Below are 22,422 nucleotides of genomic sequence, written 5' to 3'. Positions count from 1 at the left end.
GGTCTCTCTTCTTCTTCTTCATCTTCTTCTTGTACTTCGTATTCGTTTTTTTTTTCTCTTCTTTTCTTTCTCTTCCATCCATTTATATATATGTATTATATCAATAATAAATTATTGTATATCGTACTGTTTAATTTTCTCGTTAGGTAAAAGCAGCTCTCAACTTACTATACATATATAGCGGCAAAGCTTATTGTTATTATACCAACGTAAATATCCAGTAATGATCTCGCGAGATAATTTGGTTCGTTAACTCCTCCCTTTCACCCCCCCCCCCCCCCTCCCGCCCCTCTGGTTCAGCCTGAAAAATCGAGTTTTCAAACAGGGTAGGAGAAAAAATAAAGATAATAAAAATTAAAAAACAAACAGCGTAAAACTTTTATCTTCTGATGATTAAGAATCTGCAAAACGTGAGACTGAAATTTCGACAAATTTTAATAACGAAAATAATAAATAACGATCTGACGATTAGATGAAAAATTTGAATATACACTCATCGGCGAGAAGAAGAAAAAAAAAAAAAAAAAAACAAACTACGTCAACATCATCGATTTGTAAAATAAAATTACAGAATTTAATTGTAATCTCAGTACAATAATCGTACAAAACGGTGAACAAAAAAAAACAAAAACAAAGAAGGGTTAAAAATTATCGATCTATAAAAATTTTCAAAATGTATCCAAAATCTTCGACAATGAATAATCTTTTCACGATTATAAATTCATGGAAAAATAAGTTGTTTGTAAATTGTGGATACGTAAAAGGAATATTTGTTAAACCGAGGTCAAACGGCAGCCTGAAAAGACGAGAGCAACGCGCCGAGAATTGGAGACTCCCGCAAAGCTGTGGAGTTGAATGGGATCCCATGAGAGCCGAAAACTTTGCTGCTGCAACGGAGCAGTTATCGTATAGGGTGTAGGAAGCGTGGGTGGGCACGTTGGTACGGTGCTTCCGGTTTTCCTGGACACGCGGCTTCCCCTCCCTCCCTCCCTGCCTCCCTTCCTCCCTTGCGAAGCAAAGTGCTATGTAATAAAAGCTTTCGAGCTTTAAGACTGAGGACTGACAAGCGAGTCGAGAAAGATACGGAGATGAAGTTCCGGCTAATTACGAATTATTTGATGCAGGTGAAAGTTGAAGTAAGAAAATGAAAGTTTGAGAAAACAAGGAAGTTTCGAATAGTCGGAAAGTCCGCGGATCAAAGTTACGAAATGCGAGATTCCGAAAATTCAAGCTACGGTTTAAAGTAAAGTTCCGATAGAGAAAAATTTGGAAAAAATAAAATTTGAAAATCCAAAACAAAGGAAATTGAAAGAGATGAAATTTCACCGTGAGCCAGTAATCCACAGAATTTCGATACTTTTTCGAAAATTTTTAACGTCGAGTTTCAGACCGTTGGAACCTTTGATATGTTTCGTAAAATTTTTATTACTTTACTTCAAGTTTTGCGATCGAAAAATTCGGAATTTCAGACACGCGTCACCCCATCGTGATGATAATAATATACCTACACCGTAGATATATATAGAAATAAAAAACCCAAACCTATACTATCAAAAATACCCCAAAAAAGCTCCAAGAGACATGCCAGAAAGAAAAAAATTGTTAAAAAAAAAAAAAAAAAATAGGCGGCAAGAAAACTTACCATTATACATACATCCAACTCAAAGAGTTTTACTCTATAAATTATTCAATAATTTGTTTATAAGTCAAAACAATTTAGTAAACATATTAGAATCTTTCGAAAGAAAAAATATAAATCACGTTTTTTCCCTTAAATCGGAAGTAAAAATCTGATGGATTTTAACATTATAATCTTCAATAAAAGCTTAAAAATTTACAGATTTTTATTTAACTATTCTAAAAACGTATAATATAATCATCATCGCTAGTTCTATGTATCTACTATGTACAGTATAATAGTAGGTACATATATCTATAACGATGCGTGTGTATACGTGTATGTATGTATCGTGTATTAGCCAGCTGGTTGCATAAAGCAGACCTTTGTACGAACGCTGCACAATCTCGTCTTTGGTATCTTGGAAACTGGTAGCTCGCTAGCCGCGAGACTCGATCAATTCGTTATTCATATAAATTATAATATTGCAGCAGCTTCGAGCTCTCAAGCTCAGGATTTATTCATCGGTTTATTCATCATCATTCGTACTACAAATGCCGTCTATAGCGAGCAAGTTCTAAGATAGAAGTTCTTAGGAATTTATATAATACAAGGAATTCTTAAGTAATTGTAAATGATTATACATAAAATCATTGTTTTCTTAGTGTTTAACGATAAATATAAATGTATATTTTGGAAAAAAAAAAAACAAAAAAAAAAAAATTAGGTTTCATTGATTCCAGAAAAAAAAGTGGCTCGTTTTTTTCAATTCTATCAAAAGTTACTTTTGTAGAAACTTTAATTTCCTAGATTTTACATCTTTTTCGACACGGTACGAATTTTTTACAACTTTTCAAAACCATCTTATCGATCGACAAAATTATGAAAAATCATGTGTCGGGTATAAAAATTTTTAAGCTTAGAGCCAGAGGAGAGAGGTTTTTTTCTTCTCACTATTTTCAAGCTTTTCCACCCAAAAAAAACTCCAAAAAAATTAAAGGCGATAGTCGTTTTACTACGAATGGTTACTGAAACATTTTCATATTTCACACCAGATTGCTGACAATTTTTTTTTCATCTTCATTTTACTGATAAAAAGAATTGCAAATCCTAAATTGGTTCTGAAAAATCTAAAAAAAAAATTCAAAAATCATATTACAAACACCTAAAAATCTTCCGAGCAAATCAGAAACGAATAGATTAAAACCAGATCAAATTAGTTCGAAACCGCAACGATTTTCTTTCCTTATGCTCACCAGAAGTGGGCTGACGATCGTGACAAATTGACGTGCGGAAAAATTTGCACCGGAAACAGGATGAATGCCTGAACTCATAAACCGAAGCAAAATGCGGTGAATTCTCGCAACGGTGAAACTCGTCACGTTCTTTTCCAAAGAATTTAGAACCATAAAACGCAAAGACGTCTGTGGTTATGAATCAGCGGGTTTCGAAATGCGACTTGCACCGGAAAATAAAAAACGGTTGCGGTAATCACGATCGCAAGATGTATAAACTGTATAAACCGGAAAGCCACGAGAAATCACACTCGAATCAGTCGTCGTAAGTGATAATGAAAAATAAAATAGGGACATAAAATTGTTGTTATAAGAAAAACGGAAAGCGAAATAATAATAATAATGATATATATATATATATATATATATATATATATATATGTATGTATATATTACATCTTGTTTTAAACCGCAAACGGTTTTTATATTTGCGGTCGTGAATCCACCGGGAAATTCTTGCGATAAGTCGTGGATAAAAATCCGTTTAAAAAAAAAAGTAATTAAGGCAAGATTAGTTTATATATAACTCAGATAAAAGCGATGAAAATCTTTTTACTTTTTACATGAGGTTTATGCACTAATTGTTTTGCAGCAAAGGTTGCAATTCCATTTGAAGATCCTGGTCATTTCCGTTATTTTTCTTTTTTTTTTCTTTTTTCATTCATCTTTTTCTTTCAAAGATTCTTTTTTCGCTTACTCAGCGCAATCAACGATGAGTAACGTTCAGCCATTTCTTGTATAATTACGACAGAATACGATTAATAGCGTATTTATTTATTTGTTGTAACAATTCGAGTCTGTTGCAGAAATCTAAAGAAATTATAAATTCGATAATTAGGTGTATATAAAATATTCGCACCGAATTCCTCGAGGGAAAAACTAATTCTGCGTAAGTATATTATAATTGAGTTTGCAAAAACTGTGACAATCTTTCAATCTTGACAATATTGCAATTCATAAATAGGTATAATCGTTAAACGAATTAGCAATAAATTGCAAAAATAATAAAACAAAATAAAATATCATGTATCGACGTATTACACAAAATATCTTACGATTCGGTTCGATTTAGCGTTTTAACCGGTAACGTTTTACACGACTGACTTCCTTCGTAATCCTTTGAGCTTGCAAACTTGTTCGAAACTCGAACAATGCGATCGGATTATACGATCACCGAGAGGTTTGCGCGAACGTTGAATCTGTTGTCATTCTCGTTGTTGTTTCCCGAGGGGATTAGTCGTGGATAAAAAATGCTAAAGGATCCCCAAGAATCCTTATGGGAATTGGCTGGATTTTCGGTACACGTTGTACCACATAATAAAGTCCACAAGTTCCAAAAAACAGTACAAATTTTTTAACATCAATAAATTTCGCGATTTTCATGAATTGCAAAGCTTCAAGGTGACTTGAAAGCTAAAGAGATCAATCAAATTTTTGGGGAAAAAAAATTCTACCACGAATCTCGTTTATTTTTCATTTTACACGAAAAATGTTAATCAGCAAAGTTGTTTGAATTTAAATCTCCTACAATTTAGAACCCTTTTTTTGGTCTAATTCGACTAGATTCTATCAAATTTCATGTCGAAACTCCGACGATTATGTGACTATAAAAAAAAGCATTATTAGCAATTACTGCAAATATCTTGAAAGTTCATAATTAATAAAATAAACGTTCAAGTGTAATAATAAATTTTTTCATTCGCCTTGCAATTATTCAAGTTCATTTATAATCAAGTATACGACATTTATTTTTCCTCTCTTCGCCGGGATGAAACTTAAATTACACAACTGACGAATGGGGGTGGAGAGCGAATTGCTAGATAATTACGTCCAAGTTGTAATTACCTTCTTCTCGAGAATTTATAATATTTCCTTGCAAAAAAAATTTGCGCCCAGTATAAAAATAGCCGATCCAACTACTCGTGAATTCTAGCTTAAAAAATTCAATCCCGAATTCTGAAGTGAGAAACGGTGCGTTTATCAGTATTAAATAAACAAGTAAACAATTTCCGTACGAATTTGGCAACACAGTTACAGGTTGCAAATTTTATTTTTTGTCTAAAATTTAGATCCATGGAATATATCTCAAGTTAAATAGTTTTCCAAAAATTTTCCAATATCAAATAAATGTTAGAGAAAATTATACACATATTTCTAGAAAAATTTTGTAGAGTAGTTTAAAATTTATAACCTCGATCGAGTAATAAAAATTAAAAATAAAAATCGTCGTTATACCTCAATAAAAATAAAACTCTCAAGTTTAATATTATCAAATAAATATTATCATCTAAATTTTTAGCCTTAGATCATAAAAGCCAAAAAAGACACCCGGAGTACGTGAAAAACTGGAGTTAAAGACACGTGGAGATGAGAAGAAGAGAGACGTATGCCTATATCTGGCGCATAATATCGTAGCCATAGCCGACGGCACATGTTCGGTATTGAAAGCTGCGAGAAGATGGGACAACGAAGCCTAACGCAAGAAGTAATGACGCCTCTCGTTAACCCGTTTGCTATATCCCAAACACAGCCTCTGTTCCTACATCTGCGCCCATAATGTAATGTAATAACGCTGAAATAGAGAAAAATTGCGAAACCTATAACGTGTAATACTTATAACGAGAGGAAAAATTGTGATACTTGAAAAAGAAAAATTTGGGGAGGGGTGGGGAGGGGGGGGGGGGGGGGGGGGCGGAGGGGTGATAATTAATTTTGGGAAATTTCTTCTCTTTATTTCCCGTGCGAATCCAATCAACGTCTGACATTCGCCATTTTTGATTTTATTGAAAACAAAAAATGTTTGTCTCCAACTGTCCAAGGTCTGGAACAGTACCTTGAATTTTTTTTTAGATTTTTCACTTAACTAGTTAATTATTTATATAAATATTGATGGTTGATTTTGAAAAGAATCTTTTTTGAAATGGAAAAAAATGGTCTTATTATCATGGGCACGGTTTTCGAAATGTTTGAAATATAAAATATAGTTTCAAAGTATTTAAGAAAAAAAACAGTCCTTTTTACAAAATCGTATCAAATATTTATAAATAATTGGGATGTTGGTAAGTGTGATATATATATATATATATATATTCCACTTATTATATATAGTTCAAGCATCGATAAATATTCCAAATAATTGTTAAAAACGCGAGATGAATTTTTGCAAGGATGTAATTAGTTATAAATTCGCAATTAAGATGAGCTGTTTATCGGAAATGCCCTGGTTCTCTGACGGTTGTGGGAAAAGCCAATAAGTCAAGCGCGTTGCAATACGGTGAAAAAAATAAACCTCCTTACATCCGGATGAACATTACAGGATGACGATTCGCTCGCTTCTTTATATATACCTACAACATCATACCACCGCAAAAAATCAAACCTTCGTCGTGTCAGATCGCATTCATGGATCGCGGTTTGGAATTCCTTGCGGAACTCGCTTACCTCGTACTCGATAGCTGAATTTTTTTATTAATCCGTTTCTTTTTTATAAATATTTCAAATCGATTGCGAATGCCCATGTTTAAGAATCTGAAAAAATTCTCAAAAATCCTGTGAATGATTTCGGGATAATTTATCTCGCTAAGGAATAATAATACAAAAATATAGCGATCAGCATTTTTTATTTTTTTTATTATTTTCATTTTTTTATATATATATATATATATATATATATATATATATATATATATATATATATATTATCGACTGATTATTATATCGCACTTGGCACACGAAGAAATTAAATACGCGTGTATTAATATTAATTTCTCTTTTTTACACCCATGCAATTGCACGTGGCCGCTTAGATGACGTAATATAGAATTTATCCATTCGCTTCCTAGGCGCCGGTGCCACGCGTCACGAGACCAACATCATAGCCAGAAAGTGGAAGGAGGACAAGAGACACGGTTTTGCACAGGATGAAGAATACGTGTAGGCGTATACTTATATATCTCATATATACATATATATACATACGTAATGAATAATTTATCTACATATACGATTCTATATAGATTTAAGCTTCCTGGTCTGCAGCTGATATACAGAAATATAGTCCAATTCGTATGAAACGCTTAACGTAATGCTCGTAGTTTGTTTGTTTTTTTTTGTTTTTCGATTTCTCAATTTTCCGACGAAGTTTTCAATTTTCAATCAAGCACGCGAAACGCCGTCAAGTAATTAATTCGAATATTCTAGACGCGGAAAGTTGATACGAAGCAACATTAATCTTAGAACGTAATTTTTTTTTTTTTTGTTTTCATTTTTTGCCATTTTCTAAAGAGTATTAAGTGACCTTCCGAAAACGAGAAAATCTGCAGTTAAAAAATTTTGACCATTAATTCGTAAAGTATTAATTTCTGGTTTTTATTATTTTGCAAATTTTCGACAATTTATTCAAGGTTTTAACTTATAATTTTTTTTTTTTTTTATTTGGAAGGATGGACGTCAATGATTATAATTTTGTGCAAGTTTTTTTTCTATTACTTTAAACAAGATATCGTAATGCACAGTGTCAATAAAATGGAAGGAATATTATATATTTAAATAAAGTGGAGAAAAATTTTAAAAATGCAAACGATTGCCTGATTAATATGCCTGTAACTTTATCTTTTCATCGTTGCACAAGCTTATACACATGCATATACACTATGGTGTCCTTTATTATTTAGGGTGTGGCCGAATTTTTGTCGCCCCACCCCCCAAATCAATTTCAAATAATTCCAAAACGATTGCCTAATTTTTTCACATTTCTACTTCAACTCTAAGACAGTCTGCTTTGTGGTCGAAGTTTCTTATGGAAATAACATGGGAAAAACTTTTTTTCTCAGTATATATTTTATTGTGAAGGTAATGATGTTTAAAAAAAATTTGTAACCACGAGGTTTTAGTCGGCATTAGTGCTACTGTCTGGAAAAAAATTCCCATAATCATCTCACGCAATCTCGACGAATTGCACACCCTCGAAATCTGACTTTTTTTTTTTTGCATTTAGAGGAAATGCAATTCGTCTAGATTTGCTGTTATCGTGATGTAAATTTTTTTACAGATAGTAGCACTTAATGCCGACTAAAACCTCGTGGTTACAGATTTTTTTAAAAATATTATAACTCTTGCAATAAAATATATGCCGAAGAAACAAGTTTTTCCCATGTTATTTTCATAAGAAACTTCGACCACAAAACGGATAATCTTCGAGTTGAGGTAGAAATGTGAAAAAATTAGACAATCGTTTCCGAATTATTTGAAGTTGATTTGGGGAATGGGGTGGCAAAAATTCGTCAACACCCTAAATAAAAGACACCCTAACATATATGCATCTACGTAAAATCGTGAAAATAATTCTAAAAGACATTTTTTGTTCCTTTGATCATCCCTTTTCTTTCTCCCACCAAATACTGACCAGATATGTACACAAAGTACAGCGCAAAGAGTAGGATAGAAAATACGAGGGCAGCTATGACTGCTCGATGATACACGACCCCGACTCCATCCATAACCGGAATCAAGGGAAGGGGGGAGTAAAAAAGAAAGCTCGACGGCTCTGAAGGGAGGAGAAAAAATCCTTGCACCATCAGAGGTCCTGTAATTCTTCTTCGCTTGGCGGAAGTTTCGTCTTATCTGCCACGAAACGAAACGTTCGTTGCTGAGTCGAGTATTTGCTGTATGACGCGAGCGTGACTTTTCCTTTTTTTTTTCTTCTTCTTCTTCTTCTTCTTTATACGTTTATTTTACCTTTTTTTTTATTTTGTGCCATTAATTTTTATACTTCGCACGTGACTCTGTGCGAAAGTGAAACAGAAAAACTGTACAGTAAGCTCAGCGAAAAAGGAGAGTATCGTTCAGGATATTTGACGATTTTTATTTAGGATTACAGGAAAAATTATTGCAAAATGAATATCGCTGTGTTGACTTTATGAATTATTATACCGTTTGAAATAGTGGGAAGTAATAATGATGCGAGTAAATATTTACTGTCAGTCAAATACGAAATTTTTAAACATTCAAATTGAAACATCAAGTCTATTGGTTTGGTTTATGAAATTATTTTTTCCTTTCTTGTTTATTCAATTTAAATAAAGCCTTAGAATCACATTTCAATTGTTTCACTTACAGCATCAAATTATTGCAATAGTTGTAGAAAAAACACAAATATCACAAGTGAGTGTATAGAAAAATAATAGTAACACCTATGCTAGATACTTTTGTACAGGTTAAAGTATAAAAAAAAAATGTTTAAAAAAGTCATTTCGTGCCATGTTTAGAACCAAATTTTGTCGCGACTGTGATGTAAAATATTGTAAAAATAGTTGAGAATTAAAGAAATATTCTCTTCTGTCTATAATAATAGTAATCTATCCGCTCGTTGCACGCAATATTTTTGACGGTAAAAAATTTAAACTCAGACGATTTTTAGCCACATGTGGAAAACAAAAAAAGGAATTCGCAATGATAAAGCTAAAGAACAAACAATTTCGAAATGAATGACGTGCGCGTTTAGGAAAGAGCGAAAACCATTTCTGCACTAGTGACGAAATATTTTCCCACCTGTGGTGCAGAAACAGCTTTTTTCCCCACTAGTGAAGAAATGTTTCACTATTTTCCAAACGCGCGCGTCATTCGTTGAGATATAGCGTCTTTTGTTCAATTTCGGCAGCCGTCCAAAACCGCCTATTTTTACATTTTAGTTATGAAAAAGCTCCTCTCGGTAAGGCTCGTCAGACGCAAGTCAGGTCAGTCTCTCTCTCTCTCTCTCTCTCTCGCCATAATATACTCGAAACACGGTCTACGCCGTATAAAGGCGGCTAACGAGCCGTGAAAGAGCGCAAATTACCCCCCATACCATCCACCATCCACCATCCACCATCCACGAGAAGGAGACGAAGTGCAGATCCCCATGAATGTCTGTCTGTCTACCTACTATAACATCCCGTATATTTCTTACCTATGAAAAGCGTCTCTATTTCGAATTCAAAGGTAATATGTATACCTACATATGTAATAAATATATTTATATATTTCTATCTCTTATTATTTTGTTTTTCTTTCTTTTTTTTTTTTTTGGCTATTAAATGGTCAAGTCCAAGTGAATAACAAATTGACGCGTTTCGCACGGTATCAAACGATTTTATTAAGAGTGCAGATAAGTAGATGTGAAAGTAATGAATTCGCGTTTCAGCAGCGAGATATTAATGTATTTTACGTATTACGGTGGTTGAAGAAAAAAAGTTTTCTTCCATTTCTCACCCCCTCAAGTGTTGGTGTTTCATAGAAGTAAAATCCTGTCAAAAAGATCATTTAATTATCATTATTCCCCATTCTTGAAGCCATGTGAAAATTTCACTTTTCATCAGAATTTAAAAATATTCGTAATCTGTTGAATACTTTATTTAAAACTCATGCATAGAAAAAAAAAAAAAAAGAAGAAAAACGCATTAGATATTTCTAGACACATTATACGCATGCATTTTATTGAAACGATCGAGACGTCGCGTCGCGACGACGGCTTTGAAAGCATGTAAACGTACCCACATATGTACTCGAAACGCAATAACGACGACAATATGGTAATTTTGTGAGAAGCAGCAGCAGCGAAGAGGGTGCGAAGGAGGAGAAGAAGAACGGACGTCGAGGGTATACAAGTGAGAGAGAGAGGAGAGAGAGAGGAGAGAAAATAAAATAAAGAGAGAGAGAGAGAAGTCTGATTGGGAGTTGAATCGAAGTCATTTTACCAAGGGTAGGTAGGCGAGAGAATGGGATGTATAAAATTTATTGCACCACCATCGAGTAACCAATTTCGATTCCCTTCTCCGTCCCCTTTTTCCCTTTTTTCCTTTCCTTCTCCTCTCGCTAATTACACACTTTCTCGCTTAATTTATATTCATAGAATTTCTACAAGGGATTAAATTACTCAACTACCGTTGCAAATGTCTATAACAACAACGGCAAAACTGAATATTTTGTAATAAATTGACAATTAGTGTAATTAACGAAGCTGTAAAAAATTATGTGTCTATAAACACACTGCATAATTTTCATCGTTATTATAATTTACATTATTTAGAAAAGAGGAACAAAAAATCTTCACTCATAATAACAATAATTTCACCCCAAAGAATCAGCAAAAATTTTTAAACCGTAGATTATCTTTACTAACTAGAGTGGTGCATTGTCAAATCAATAAAGCCGAACATTTCCAAATAAATTGACCCTTATTTGACGCTTACAATTTAATCCTGTGTTAATTTTGGGTTTAAAAATTTCTAAATTCCAAATTAGGTAATAAAAAAAAAAAATAGAAAAACAATTCAGTCCACGTTTTCCTTAACAGATTATTTTGTGTCGTTAACTGAATTTTCGAGAATATTTTCAGATTTTTAAAAAGAGGCATTCGCAATCGACTTGAAATATTTAGAAAAAAATAAACGATTCGATAAAAAAAAAACTTGAAAAAAAAACATTCAGGTCGCGAATTTTATGGAGTAGAATGTTAGAAAGAAAACAAGAAATGACTTTGAGATGGTCGGGGTTTAACACTGGTCGAGAGTTGGCATGGAATATCCCATATGTATATCGTGACGGATAAATGGTGAGAGTGAATATCAGAATGAAAATATTGATACACAACGAGGTTAACGGCATCGCTTTAGAAGTGGGAAAAAAAAAATCCTCCCGACATCACGATTGCAATTCCACGCTGCTCTGATGTTCGAGAGATGATGATCTCTGGCTGATTTATTCCGACGTTGATCTCGGGTCCAGTAGCTGCTATTCAGTCCAACGAGCGACGCGGCGTCTCGTCTCTCTCTTTCTCTCTTTCTCTCTGGACGTAGGAGGAGAAGGAAAGAGAGGTCGATAGGAAGATAGAGAGATAGAGAGAGAGAGAGAGAGAGAGAGAGAGAGAGAGAGAAAGGACGGCAACCGATGACTCAACAGTAGGGTCTGCAGGGGCGAAAGCGTCGAGGCGCCGGGTGTAGCGTCGCGTCGCCTCCTCATGAGTCGCGTCGCTTATGCGTGCCAGCTTGCTAAGGCAACACGGGTGCACGCGTGTATGTATTTTACATTATATGTACACGAAACGGACGGCCACAAAACCCGCGTGTAAAGAACCCCGTAAACGCCTACGCTGGTTGCGTATACAAGAGGAGAAGAGAGAGGAGAGAGAAGAGAGAAGAGAGAAGAGGGCTTTTAGTTCACCGTTTAATCACCGTACGACCTCATGGTGTGTGCATCCATGGTAGGGCGTAACGTCGTTCCCCCGATTCGAAAGAAGCTTCGTGAGTCTCTAACCATGAACATCGATGATGGCGGTTAGGTTGGAGGAGGTTTACACCTACCACAACCGCAAAGCTGACGTCCATGTTCTCCGAGAATGATTAGTCAAATATTAGGTCACAGATGTTTCAATGAACACAAAATATATGTAGACTTACAGGAACAGGCGTGAGTAATTCGGACGATTCTTCTCGGTGGAAGTAAGAATGACTCGGACGTTTTAGAAGTTGGCGAGAGAAATTTTTGATTCGGACAATGTGTATGAGGTGTACCTACAGTAATGTTCATCAATGGGTTTTCCGGTGGTTTGACTGTTTTTGTTTTGTTTTTATTTTTGGAATTAAGATTGAAACGAGTTTTCTCTCTATATGTATATAGACATTTTATGCGTAAATTATCAACGCGTCTTTTGTTTCTCTTATTCTGTATAAAATTGACTCCGAGGGAAACTCCGTTTCAGTTTTGATTCCAACAAAAGAGAAAGGATAGAAAATGAAATGGTTAATCACTGGAAACATGTTAACGAATATTACTGTACATTCGAATTTAGGGTCTTTCGATCCTCGAAAGAGAAGAGTAGAGAAAGAAGAGAAGAAGAGAATAGAAACGTCGTGGCTTATAATACAGAAAATATAAAATGAAACTTCAAAGAAAAAACGGGGATAAAAGCATATTGTATACATCAAATATCTCCTCTCCGATATCTTTCAGAAAAAGAGAAATTGACTAAAGGTTTCGCTTCCATTTCCAAAGAGTCAAGAGAGGCTGAAAAGAGATATCGATTCCCTGACGATCCAGACCGGAATCAGAAGTTAAAAAACTTCTTGTGAAAATTGTAGATATCAATTCGTGTTCGCGTTAATTAAAAGAAGAAAACCTTTCATGTGACTAACGATAATATAATTAGATATAGATATACGTATGAACATAGAGGGGGACGTGAGAAAGGGGACGTAACATCGTTCGATGCACCAGGCTTTTCCCACCAAACTGACCTCCGTGTTCACTTCCATGAACCATTGTAGAGGTACAACCATGATGGGTCGTGCGTGTTGGTTATACCTATGAGTGTTGATCCATGTGTAAAAAGATCTATGACTCGGGCGGTAAAAGAAGGCCTGATTCATTCAAAGCCTTTAGACTAGTCTCTCCATGTTTCGTTGAACAGGTTCAATACGACACTCGTGATGATGATGATAATGATGATGATGATGATAAGAATGGGATTGCTCCTCTCTCTTTGGATCTCGTCTTCTGATCTTCTCCCTCTGTTCCGTTTTTTCGTTCCATGGATCGTTTATCCGGCGCGTCGAGCGTATGAACAATTCTGAATCACACGTCGCGTCGCGACGGGCTGCTAAAGAAGAGCCATGGAGCATGTCGCTAATTGCATTCAAGGAGTTCCGTTCTTCTTGCGAAGTTGATCTCCGTGCGGTTGGTCGACGATTTTGTGTTCGCGTGTCCGTGCCTACATGGATTTATTATGCTTGTTAATTATCAGCACCGACGTAAAACGTCTCTCGCCTATAACAGTACCAGCACTAAGGATATATCCGAGGTATCAAGATACCCGCGAACTGACTTCAGTTTAAAGAGAGCAAAACCGCGAAATGGAAAAACCGAACGACTGACTGACTGACTGACTGACTGCAGGATAATGACGGCGGGATGCATGACTGGAGAAAAAGAATTGTCTCGTTCATTGCTCCTGGATTTGTTTTCTTCTTTTCTTCGCTTATATATGCTGCAGTAGGGTGGCGCAAAAAAACAAACTATTTTTTTTTTTTTTTTTTTTTTGAGTCTCGTGTCACAAAATGTTAGTTTTTCATGTTTTAAGAGCCCACTCCAAAGGACAGCTCAAAAAAAAATTTTAAGGGGTAGCTCGAAATTTTTTAAAATGTCAAAAATCGTCAAAAAATTTAATTAAAAAAATTCTATTTTCAGTATTTTGTTTGATTTTTAATTCACGTCGTGGTGTATTGTTATCGATTCTTTCTTACTGAATTGAGAAAAAAAAAAATTATGAAATTTTAATATAAATATTCAAAGGTCGCTCGAAAAGATCTAAAGAAATGCACCAAAAAATTAGAAAAAAAATTATGAGCGACCTTTCAAAATTCAAACTTTGAACTGATACTTTCGGAAACTTATTTTTTTTTTTTTTTTTGTCTACAAAATTATACCGTAACGAGAAAAAAATTGAAAAAAAAAATCGATTTTTGACGATTTCTGACGTTTTAAAAAATGTGGAGTGACCTCTTAAAAAAATTTTTTCTGAACTATCCTTTGGAGTGGGCTCTTGAAACATGAAAAACTAACATTTTGTCACTCGAAACACAAAAAAAAAAATAGTCGGTTTTTTTGCGCCACCCTAATGCTGCAGTATGCGATGCGTGCGCAAAACCACTTAACGATCTGCATGTTTAGGAACCATCGTTAATTCGCAACCTTATTCAATTGTCTGAAATTGAACTATTCAATTGATGTCTAACAAAAAGCACATATTCGTATTTTGAAAAGCCAACTTCTCGGCAGTCTTTCGAAAATTGTATAATTATTTATCCCACGATGTTTCGTTACGTTAACGTTACTAACTTCAATATGGCAACGGTCTTTTGATATCATAAAAAACAAATTAAAATACAGTTTCGAGGATAGAAAATAAACTGCACCATTCAAGTTCGAAAAAATTTTTTGAGGCTTGGACTGCCTCACGTGAAGAAAACGACGCGTCTTCTCTTTTTTTTCCTTTTTCTTTCCCTTTTCCTTTTCCTTTGCCTCGACGAAAATGCATGTGAGAGGAAACCGAGGAAAAGTGAAAAAAAAATATACGTGACGTGAACAAGCCGCATATACGAGGAGGCATTCGGTTAGTTGAACTGGTTTTGGGTCAGCCTGCGGCATCGTGGATTACGATATTGCATAACGTGTCTGGGTCTCGCAATAACAGGCGGTGTTCCTGGATTTTCGAAGATCCCGTAGAACTCGATTCGGGGTTAGGAAGAGCAAACCGAAAAAATCGACTGCCGATATATTGCGAAAACAAAAATTTTCGACGAGACACGTCGAATTACGTTTATAGACGGAACAATAACTCGAGAATTATTATCTCGAAATCTGATTATTTCTAAATGATGTCGAATGTCGGTGAATTGGCAAACCAAATATCGTCGATTTATTGCAGAGAGCAAAAAAAAAAAATTCTCCGTGAATTCAAAGTTTTCGATGTTGATGTAAGGATATATGAATTATTTTTTCATGAAAAAAATCATTATTACCAAACTTTTCAGGTCCGTTTCGTCGAAACTCAAACGGGAGTTTGAAAACTCGCTTTTACTTTATTTATTCAGAAATAACGAAATACGTTGCAGTTTTCCAATATTTCATTGCTTTGAAAAGTCAACTGAAATGTTTCCTGTAATTTTCTTCGGAAATCGTTTTAATTCACGAGAGTTAGGTACTTAGATTAGGTGATTATTCTAACTCACAACAAGTAAATTTCACATTCGCATATTATACGGATTTAAATTATAATACAGTGTTAAACCCGCGCTACAGACTTTATAATTTATTTTCCTTTCTCATATTTCGTCTACGTTGTAAATGAAAGCTTTTAAACTTGAATATTGCAAAAAAATTAATATTCCAAGTAAAACCAAAAAGCCTTATACGAAGAATAAAAACCGCATATCCGCATAATATGCAACCGGGAATTTCCAGCTTTCTAACACATAATCATGATCATCGTCGATCGTCAACCAGCCAGCTTTTTTCCCCGATCCATATTCGACGAACGAAAAAAGGTAAGGAAAATTGGAAACTTCAGGAATCTGGCGAAATTTCACTGCAAGTTAGAACAAAAACGAAAATAAAATGAATGAAAAAAAATTCAATATTCCTGAGAAAATATTCACTCCGAGTTAAACAAAAATGAAAATAAAATAAATGTAAAAAACGATTCAATATTCCTGAGAAAATTTCACTCCGAGTTAAAACAAAAACGAAAATAAAATAAATAGAAAAACCTGTATATTCCTGAGACGAAAAATTTGGTAATTTCACAAAATCGGGTCGTATATCTACACAAATTTTTTACACCATCATCGTTGCCGTTGTCACCTTTATACCGCAAAAATTCCCCAAACATATTCCGCCGTGAATAATTTTCTAACGTTTCAAGGTTTTCCAGAATTTCACCAGTATTTACAACCGCATCCCTCACCCACCCTCCCCCGCATCAGCATGAATTTTATCTCTGCTAATATACATATATATACTATAATTAAAAAAGTCGTTTAGGAATTTCGTCCTAAACGTGTGTATTACGCGTAAAAAACGCAGTCCTGTGTACTGACAATGAATTATTATTTTTTTTTTTTTTTCAAACGAAAAAAGTACGGGGTTTCAACAATATTTGCATCGTTATATATATATATATATACATAACTAAATGATAAAAAATGTTACCGCAGTATTTTCATCCAACCATTCTGGAAAAAATTTGTTCCGCACCCCGATTCCGCTGCGACAACATAATGGAAGTGAAATGAAGGCTCTCTTTTCCAGTAAATAAATTCTCACCACCCTATATATGCATCATATACATACATCGATATAGTTAAATAGAACAAAAAGTGTCGTCCAATTTTATACTTTACTCCGGAATCAAACTAGGTATATAGATCGAAACTGACGTCGTATAAAACTTTTACGGTGCCATCAACTTTTTATACTAATATATATGTATGTATATAAGACCTGTCAGCAATCTAATTCTGCTGCCTTGCCATTTCCGTTTTATGCACCTGAGAATCGTTAAGTAACATCCACGAACCCGGATAACCGCGTAGTTATAGAGACGTTTACATATCGAATAAAATCCTCTCTCCCCAAGGGATAAATCTCCGATGGATCAATAAAATCGAGAACATTCAATTCCGGCAAATTGTGTCTTGAATATTATAATACGTAAGGATTTTATTACGACAGTGTAGCTCAGTCACATCAATTCATTGACTGTGAAAGAACTTGATTAGCCTCAAAGAATCGTTAATTAATACTTCTACGAAACGGTATCACAAATAATTTCGTCAAATTACATCTGAGTGTTTACTAATTCGATGAAATTATCTGTGTACATATACATGTATATGGATAATGTCATTTCTCTGGTGCCACTGTGTTAAATAATTCGATAAAATGATTGTTGCTGCTATTTTTTTTTTCCTTTAAATCTTTCATACGTATATTTAAGATAATTATTAACAACGTTTAACTGTATCGAATAAACCGCAGAGAATGATAATGAAAGAATTTGTTATTATTATTATTATTACTATTATTATTGTAAATTTAACAATTTGCATAAAACAATTAATTTGTGAAGAATATTTTTCTCTGTCCAATAATAATATCGAACAATCGAATTTGAGTGAGTATATTTATAATCTCTTATCGAATAAATATTTAACAAACGGATGAAAAGTTTAAAAATTTAGCTAAAAAAAACCAGACAAAAATTGTCCCGAAGCAGTTTCGATACCCAGAATGCACCGCGGTTGAATTGCCTTCCTCTCTCTCTCTCTCTCTCTCTCTTCCTCTCTAAACAGAGAAAAGTTTCGCAGCAACAGGAGAAAAACAATTTCCCGATTATACTATCGGAGTAGGAATAAAGTTTCAGTAGTAACCGCAGCTTGGCAAGCAAGGTGAATTGAAAAACGAAGGTGTAGAATCGCCGAAACTTTACCACGGGGGTAAAGAAAACAAAAAAAAAACGAATTAAACAGAAAAAAAAAAAAAAAAAAAAAGGGAGGAAAGAAGCGCTCTCGGCAAGAGCAATTCGTATCCCTTATCTTAGACGGGATGCGGGATAAACGGGAGACTGTCTGACCGACGCCAGAGTACTAATTACAGAATTTAACCTTCCGCGAATTATCCGGCCATGCAGCTGAGGTCAGCAGCTTCGACGAGGAAATCGGGAAAAGAGGATGGAACGAGAAGAGGAAGGAGGGGGAAGGCAGGAGGGATCTGGAAACCTAATCCGACTCCTATCCGGGGTTATTCATCAAGATTAATTAATCACGCCGCTGGTTACGATCCGCGGTTAGGTTAACGGTGTTCGCTGTAAGAACCTCGCGGGCAGCCGATACGGTTAAATCGTTTAACGCTAACGACGCTCCTTAGCTAATTTTGAGGAGAAAAAAATGATAATTTTTTGCAATTTTGTAGAGATTTTTTGGTAGTAAAGTTTTTAGAATATTGATACACGATATTCTTTCATTTCGATTTATCGCAGTATTTCAAATATTCGTAAAATTATCTAAATCGTTTAACGCTAACGACGCTCCTTAGCTAATTTTGAGGAGAAAAAAATGATAATTTTTTGCAATTTTGTAGAGATTTTTTGGTAGTAAAGTTTTTAGAATATTGATACACGATATTCTTTCATTTCGATTTATCGCAGTATTTCAAATATTCGTAAAATTATCTAAATCGTTTAACGCTAACGACGCTCCTTAGCTAATTTTGAGGAGAAAAAAATGATAATTTTTTGCAATTTTGTAGAGATTTTTTGGTAGTAAAGTTTTTAGAATATTGATACACGATATTCTTTCATTTCGATTTATCGCAGTATTTCAAATATTCGTAAAATTATCTAAATCGTTTAACGCTAACGACGCTCCTTAGCTAATTTTGAGGAGAAAAAAATGATAATTTTTTGCAATTTTGTAGAGATTTTTTGGTAGTAAAGTTTTTAGAATATTGATACACGATATTCTTTCATTTCGATTTATCGCAGTATTTCAAATATTCGTAAAATTATCTAAATCGTTTAACGCTAACGACGCTCCTTAGCTAATTTTGAGGAGAAAAAAATGATAATTTTTTGCAATTTTGTAGAGATTTTTTGGTAGTAAAGTTTTTAGAATATTGATACACGATATTCTTTCATTTCGATTTATCGCAGTATTTCAAATATTCGTAAAATTATCTAAATCGTTTAACGCTAACGACGCTCCTTAGCTAATTTTGAGGAGAAAAAAATGATAATTTTTTGCAATTTTGTAGAGATTTTTTGGTAGTAAAGTTTTTAGAATATTGATACACGATATTCTTTCATTTCGATTTATCGCAGTATTTCAAATATTCGTAAAATTATCTAAATCGTTTAACGCTAACGACGCTCCTTAGCTAATTTTGAGGAGAAAAAAATGATAATTTTTTGCAATTTTGTAGAGATTTTTTGGTAGTAAAGTTTTTAGAATATTGATACACGATATTCTTTCATTTCGATTTATCGCAGTATTTCAAATATTCGTAAAATTATCTAAATCGTTTAACGCTAACGACGCTCCTTAGCTAATTTTGAGGAGAAAAAAATGATAATTTTTTGCAATTTTGTAGAGATTTTTTGGTAGTAAAGTTTTTAGAATATTGATACACGATATTCTTTCATTTCGATTTATCGCAGTATTTCAAATATTCGTAAAATTATCTAAATCGTTTAACGCTAACGACGCTCCTTAGCTAATTTTGAGGAGAAAAAAATGATAATTTTTTGCAATTTTGTAGAGATTTTTTGGTAGTAAAGTTTTTAGAATATTGATACACGATATTCTTTCATTTCGATTTATCGCAGTATTTCAAATATTCGTAAAATTATCTAAATCGTTTAACGCTAACGACGCTCCTTAGCTAATTTTGAGGAGAAAAAAATGATAATTTTTTGCAATTTTGTAGAGATTTTTTGGTAGTAAAGTTTTTAGAATATTGATACACGATATTCTTTCATTTCGATTTATCGCAGTATTTCAAATATTCGTAAAATTATCTAAATCGTTTAACGCTAACGACGCTCCTTAGCTAATTTTGAGGAGAAAAAAATGATAATTTTTTGCAATTTTGTAGAGATTTTTTGGTAGTAAAGTTTTTAGAATATTGATACACGATATTCTTTCATTTCGATTTATCGCAGTATTTCAAATATTCGTAAAATTATCTAAATCGTTTAACGCTAACGACGCTTCTTAGCTAATTTTGAGGAGAAAAAAATGATAATTTTTTGCAATTTTGTAGAGATTTTTTGGTAGTAAAGTTTTTAGAATATTGATACACGATATTCTTTCATTTCGATTTATCGCAGTATTTCAAATATTCGTAAAATTATCTAAATCGTTTAAAGCTAACGACGCTCCTTAGCTAATTTTGAGGAGAAAAAAATGATAATTTTTTGCAATTTTGTAGAGATTTTTTGGTAGTAAAGTTTTTAGAATATTGATACACGATATTCTTTCATTTCGATTTATCGCAGTATTTCAAATATTCGTAAAATTATCTAAATCGTTTAACGCTAACGACGCTCCTTAGCTAATTTTGAGGAGAAAAAAATGATAATTTTTTGCAATTTTGTAGAGATTTTTTGGTAGTAAAGTTTTTAGAATATTGATACACGATATTCTTTCATTTCGATTTATCGCAGTATTTCAAATATTCGTAAAATTATCTAAATCGTTTAACGCTAACGACGCTCCTTAGCTAATTTTGAGGAGAAAAAAATGATAATTTTTTGCAATTTTGTAGAGATTTTTTGGTAGTAAAGTTTTTAGAATATTGATACACGATATTCTTTCATTTCGATTTATCGCAGTATTTCAAATATTCGTAAAATTATCTAAATCGTTTAACGCTAACGACGCTTCTTAGCTAATTTTGAGGAGAAAAAAATGATAATTTTTTGCAATTTTGTAGAGATTTTTTGGTAGTAAAGTTTTTAGAATATTGATACACGATATTCTTTCATTTCGATTTATCGCAGTATTTCAAATATTCGTAAAATTATCTAAATCGTTTAAAGCTAACGACGCTCCTTAGCTAATTTTGAGGAGAAAAAAATGATAATTTTTTGCAATTTTGTAGAGATTTTTTGGTAGTAAAGTTTTTAGAATATTGATACACGATATTCTTTCATTTCGATTTATCGCAGTATTTCAAATATTCGTAAAATTATCTAAATCGTTTAACGCTAACGACGCTTCTTAGCTAATTTTGAGGAGAAAAAAATGATAATTTTTTGCAATTTTGTAGAGATTTTTTGGTAGTAAAGTTTTTAGAATATTGATACACGATATTCTTTCATTTCGATTTATCGCAGTATTTCAAATATTCGTAAAATTATCTAAATCGTTTAAAGCTAACGACGCTCCTTAGCTAATTTTGAGGAGAAAAAAATGATAATTTTTTACAATTTTGTAGAGATTTTTTGGTAGTAAAGTTTTTAGAATATTGATACACGATATTTTTTTATTTCGATTTATCGCAGTATTTCAAATATTCGTAAAATTATCTAAATCGTTTAACGCTAACGACGCTCCTTAGCTAATTTTGAGGAGAAAAAAATGATAATTTTTTGCAATTTTGTAGAGATTTTTTGTAGTAAAGTTTTTAGAATATTGATACACGATATTCTTTCATTTCGATTTATCGCAGTATTTCAAATATTCGTAAAATTATCTAAATCGTTTAAAGCTAACGACGCTCCTTAGCTAATTTTAAAGAGGAAAAACGACAATTTTTTGCAATTTTGTAAAGATTTGTGCGAACCTGATGTCTTACTAACGGAAAAATTAGTTCCGTTAATGTGTTTCGTTTTAATACAGGGTATAAAAAATTAATCCGAAAAAATGTTGTCAAGTGAAAAAAAAAAAAAAAAAAAAAACAATCAAAAAAATAACAATAATGGTTTACAAAATATATGCATAATACAAGGTAAATATAAAAAGTAAAAAACGTGTATATGTATATATATATGATCGAGTAAAACTCACCACATTCCCATCGGCGTAAAGCGATCGATGAGGAGATCCAGCAGCCTGCAGTATAACGTAGAACAAGGCGATCACAATTTTAACGTAAAAAGACATTTTCACTTTCTTTCTCGTATTTCTCCAGTGATGAGAAACCGAGGATCGACCCGTTCAAGTATCGATAAGACAAATTAATAAACGGCGATGACCCGCGATGGATGGTAAAAAATCGAAGTGTAAGAAAGAAACGAACAAACAAACAAACAAACAAACAAACAAACAACGCGAACTTTGCCAAGCACTTTCGCCGGGCACACAGAACAGGAATCAACTGTATTTAGCACTAACGTCGAGGTTTGGTTTATCACGTGAAAACTGTCACATAATTTGCAGTCCTGACTGCAAATAGCACGATATCACGGGCATAATA

At 33.5% G+C, this 22,422-nt stretch overlaps 1 protein-coding gene across 1 annotated transcript in view; it reads right to left on the bottom strand.

The window, feature by feature from the left end:
- LOC124410353 (matrix metalloproteinase-2-like) overlaps window positions 1-22,164 on the bottom strand; it is a 156,751-nt gene extending 134,587 nt beyond the window's left edge. The window contains exon 1 of the mRNA XM_046888641.1: window positions 22,014-22,164. Coding sequence (XP_046744597.1) covers window positions 22,014-22,109 — 96 coding nt within the window. The 5' untranslated portion in view covers window positions 22,110-22,164. The remainder of the gene's footprint in view (window positions 1-22,013) is intronic.
- Between the last annotated feature and the right edge of the window lie 258 nt (window positions 22,165-22,422).

The sequence above is a fragment of the Diprion similis genome, chromosome 9, assembly GCF_021155765.1.
Source record: "Diprion similis isolate iyDipSimi1 chromosome 9, iyDipSimi1.1, whole genome shotgun sequence".
Taxonomy (NCBI): Eukaryota; Metazoa; Arthropoda; class Insecta; order Hymenoptera; family Diprionidae; genus Diprion; species Diprion similis.
This window is presented reverse-complemented; position numbering and strand designations above follow the sequence as displayed.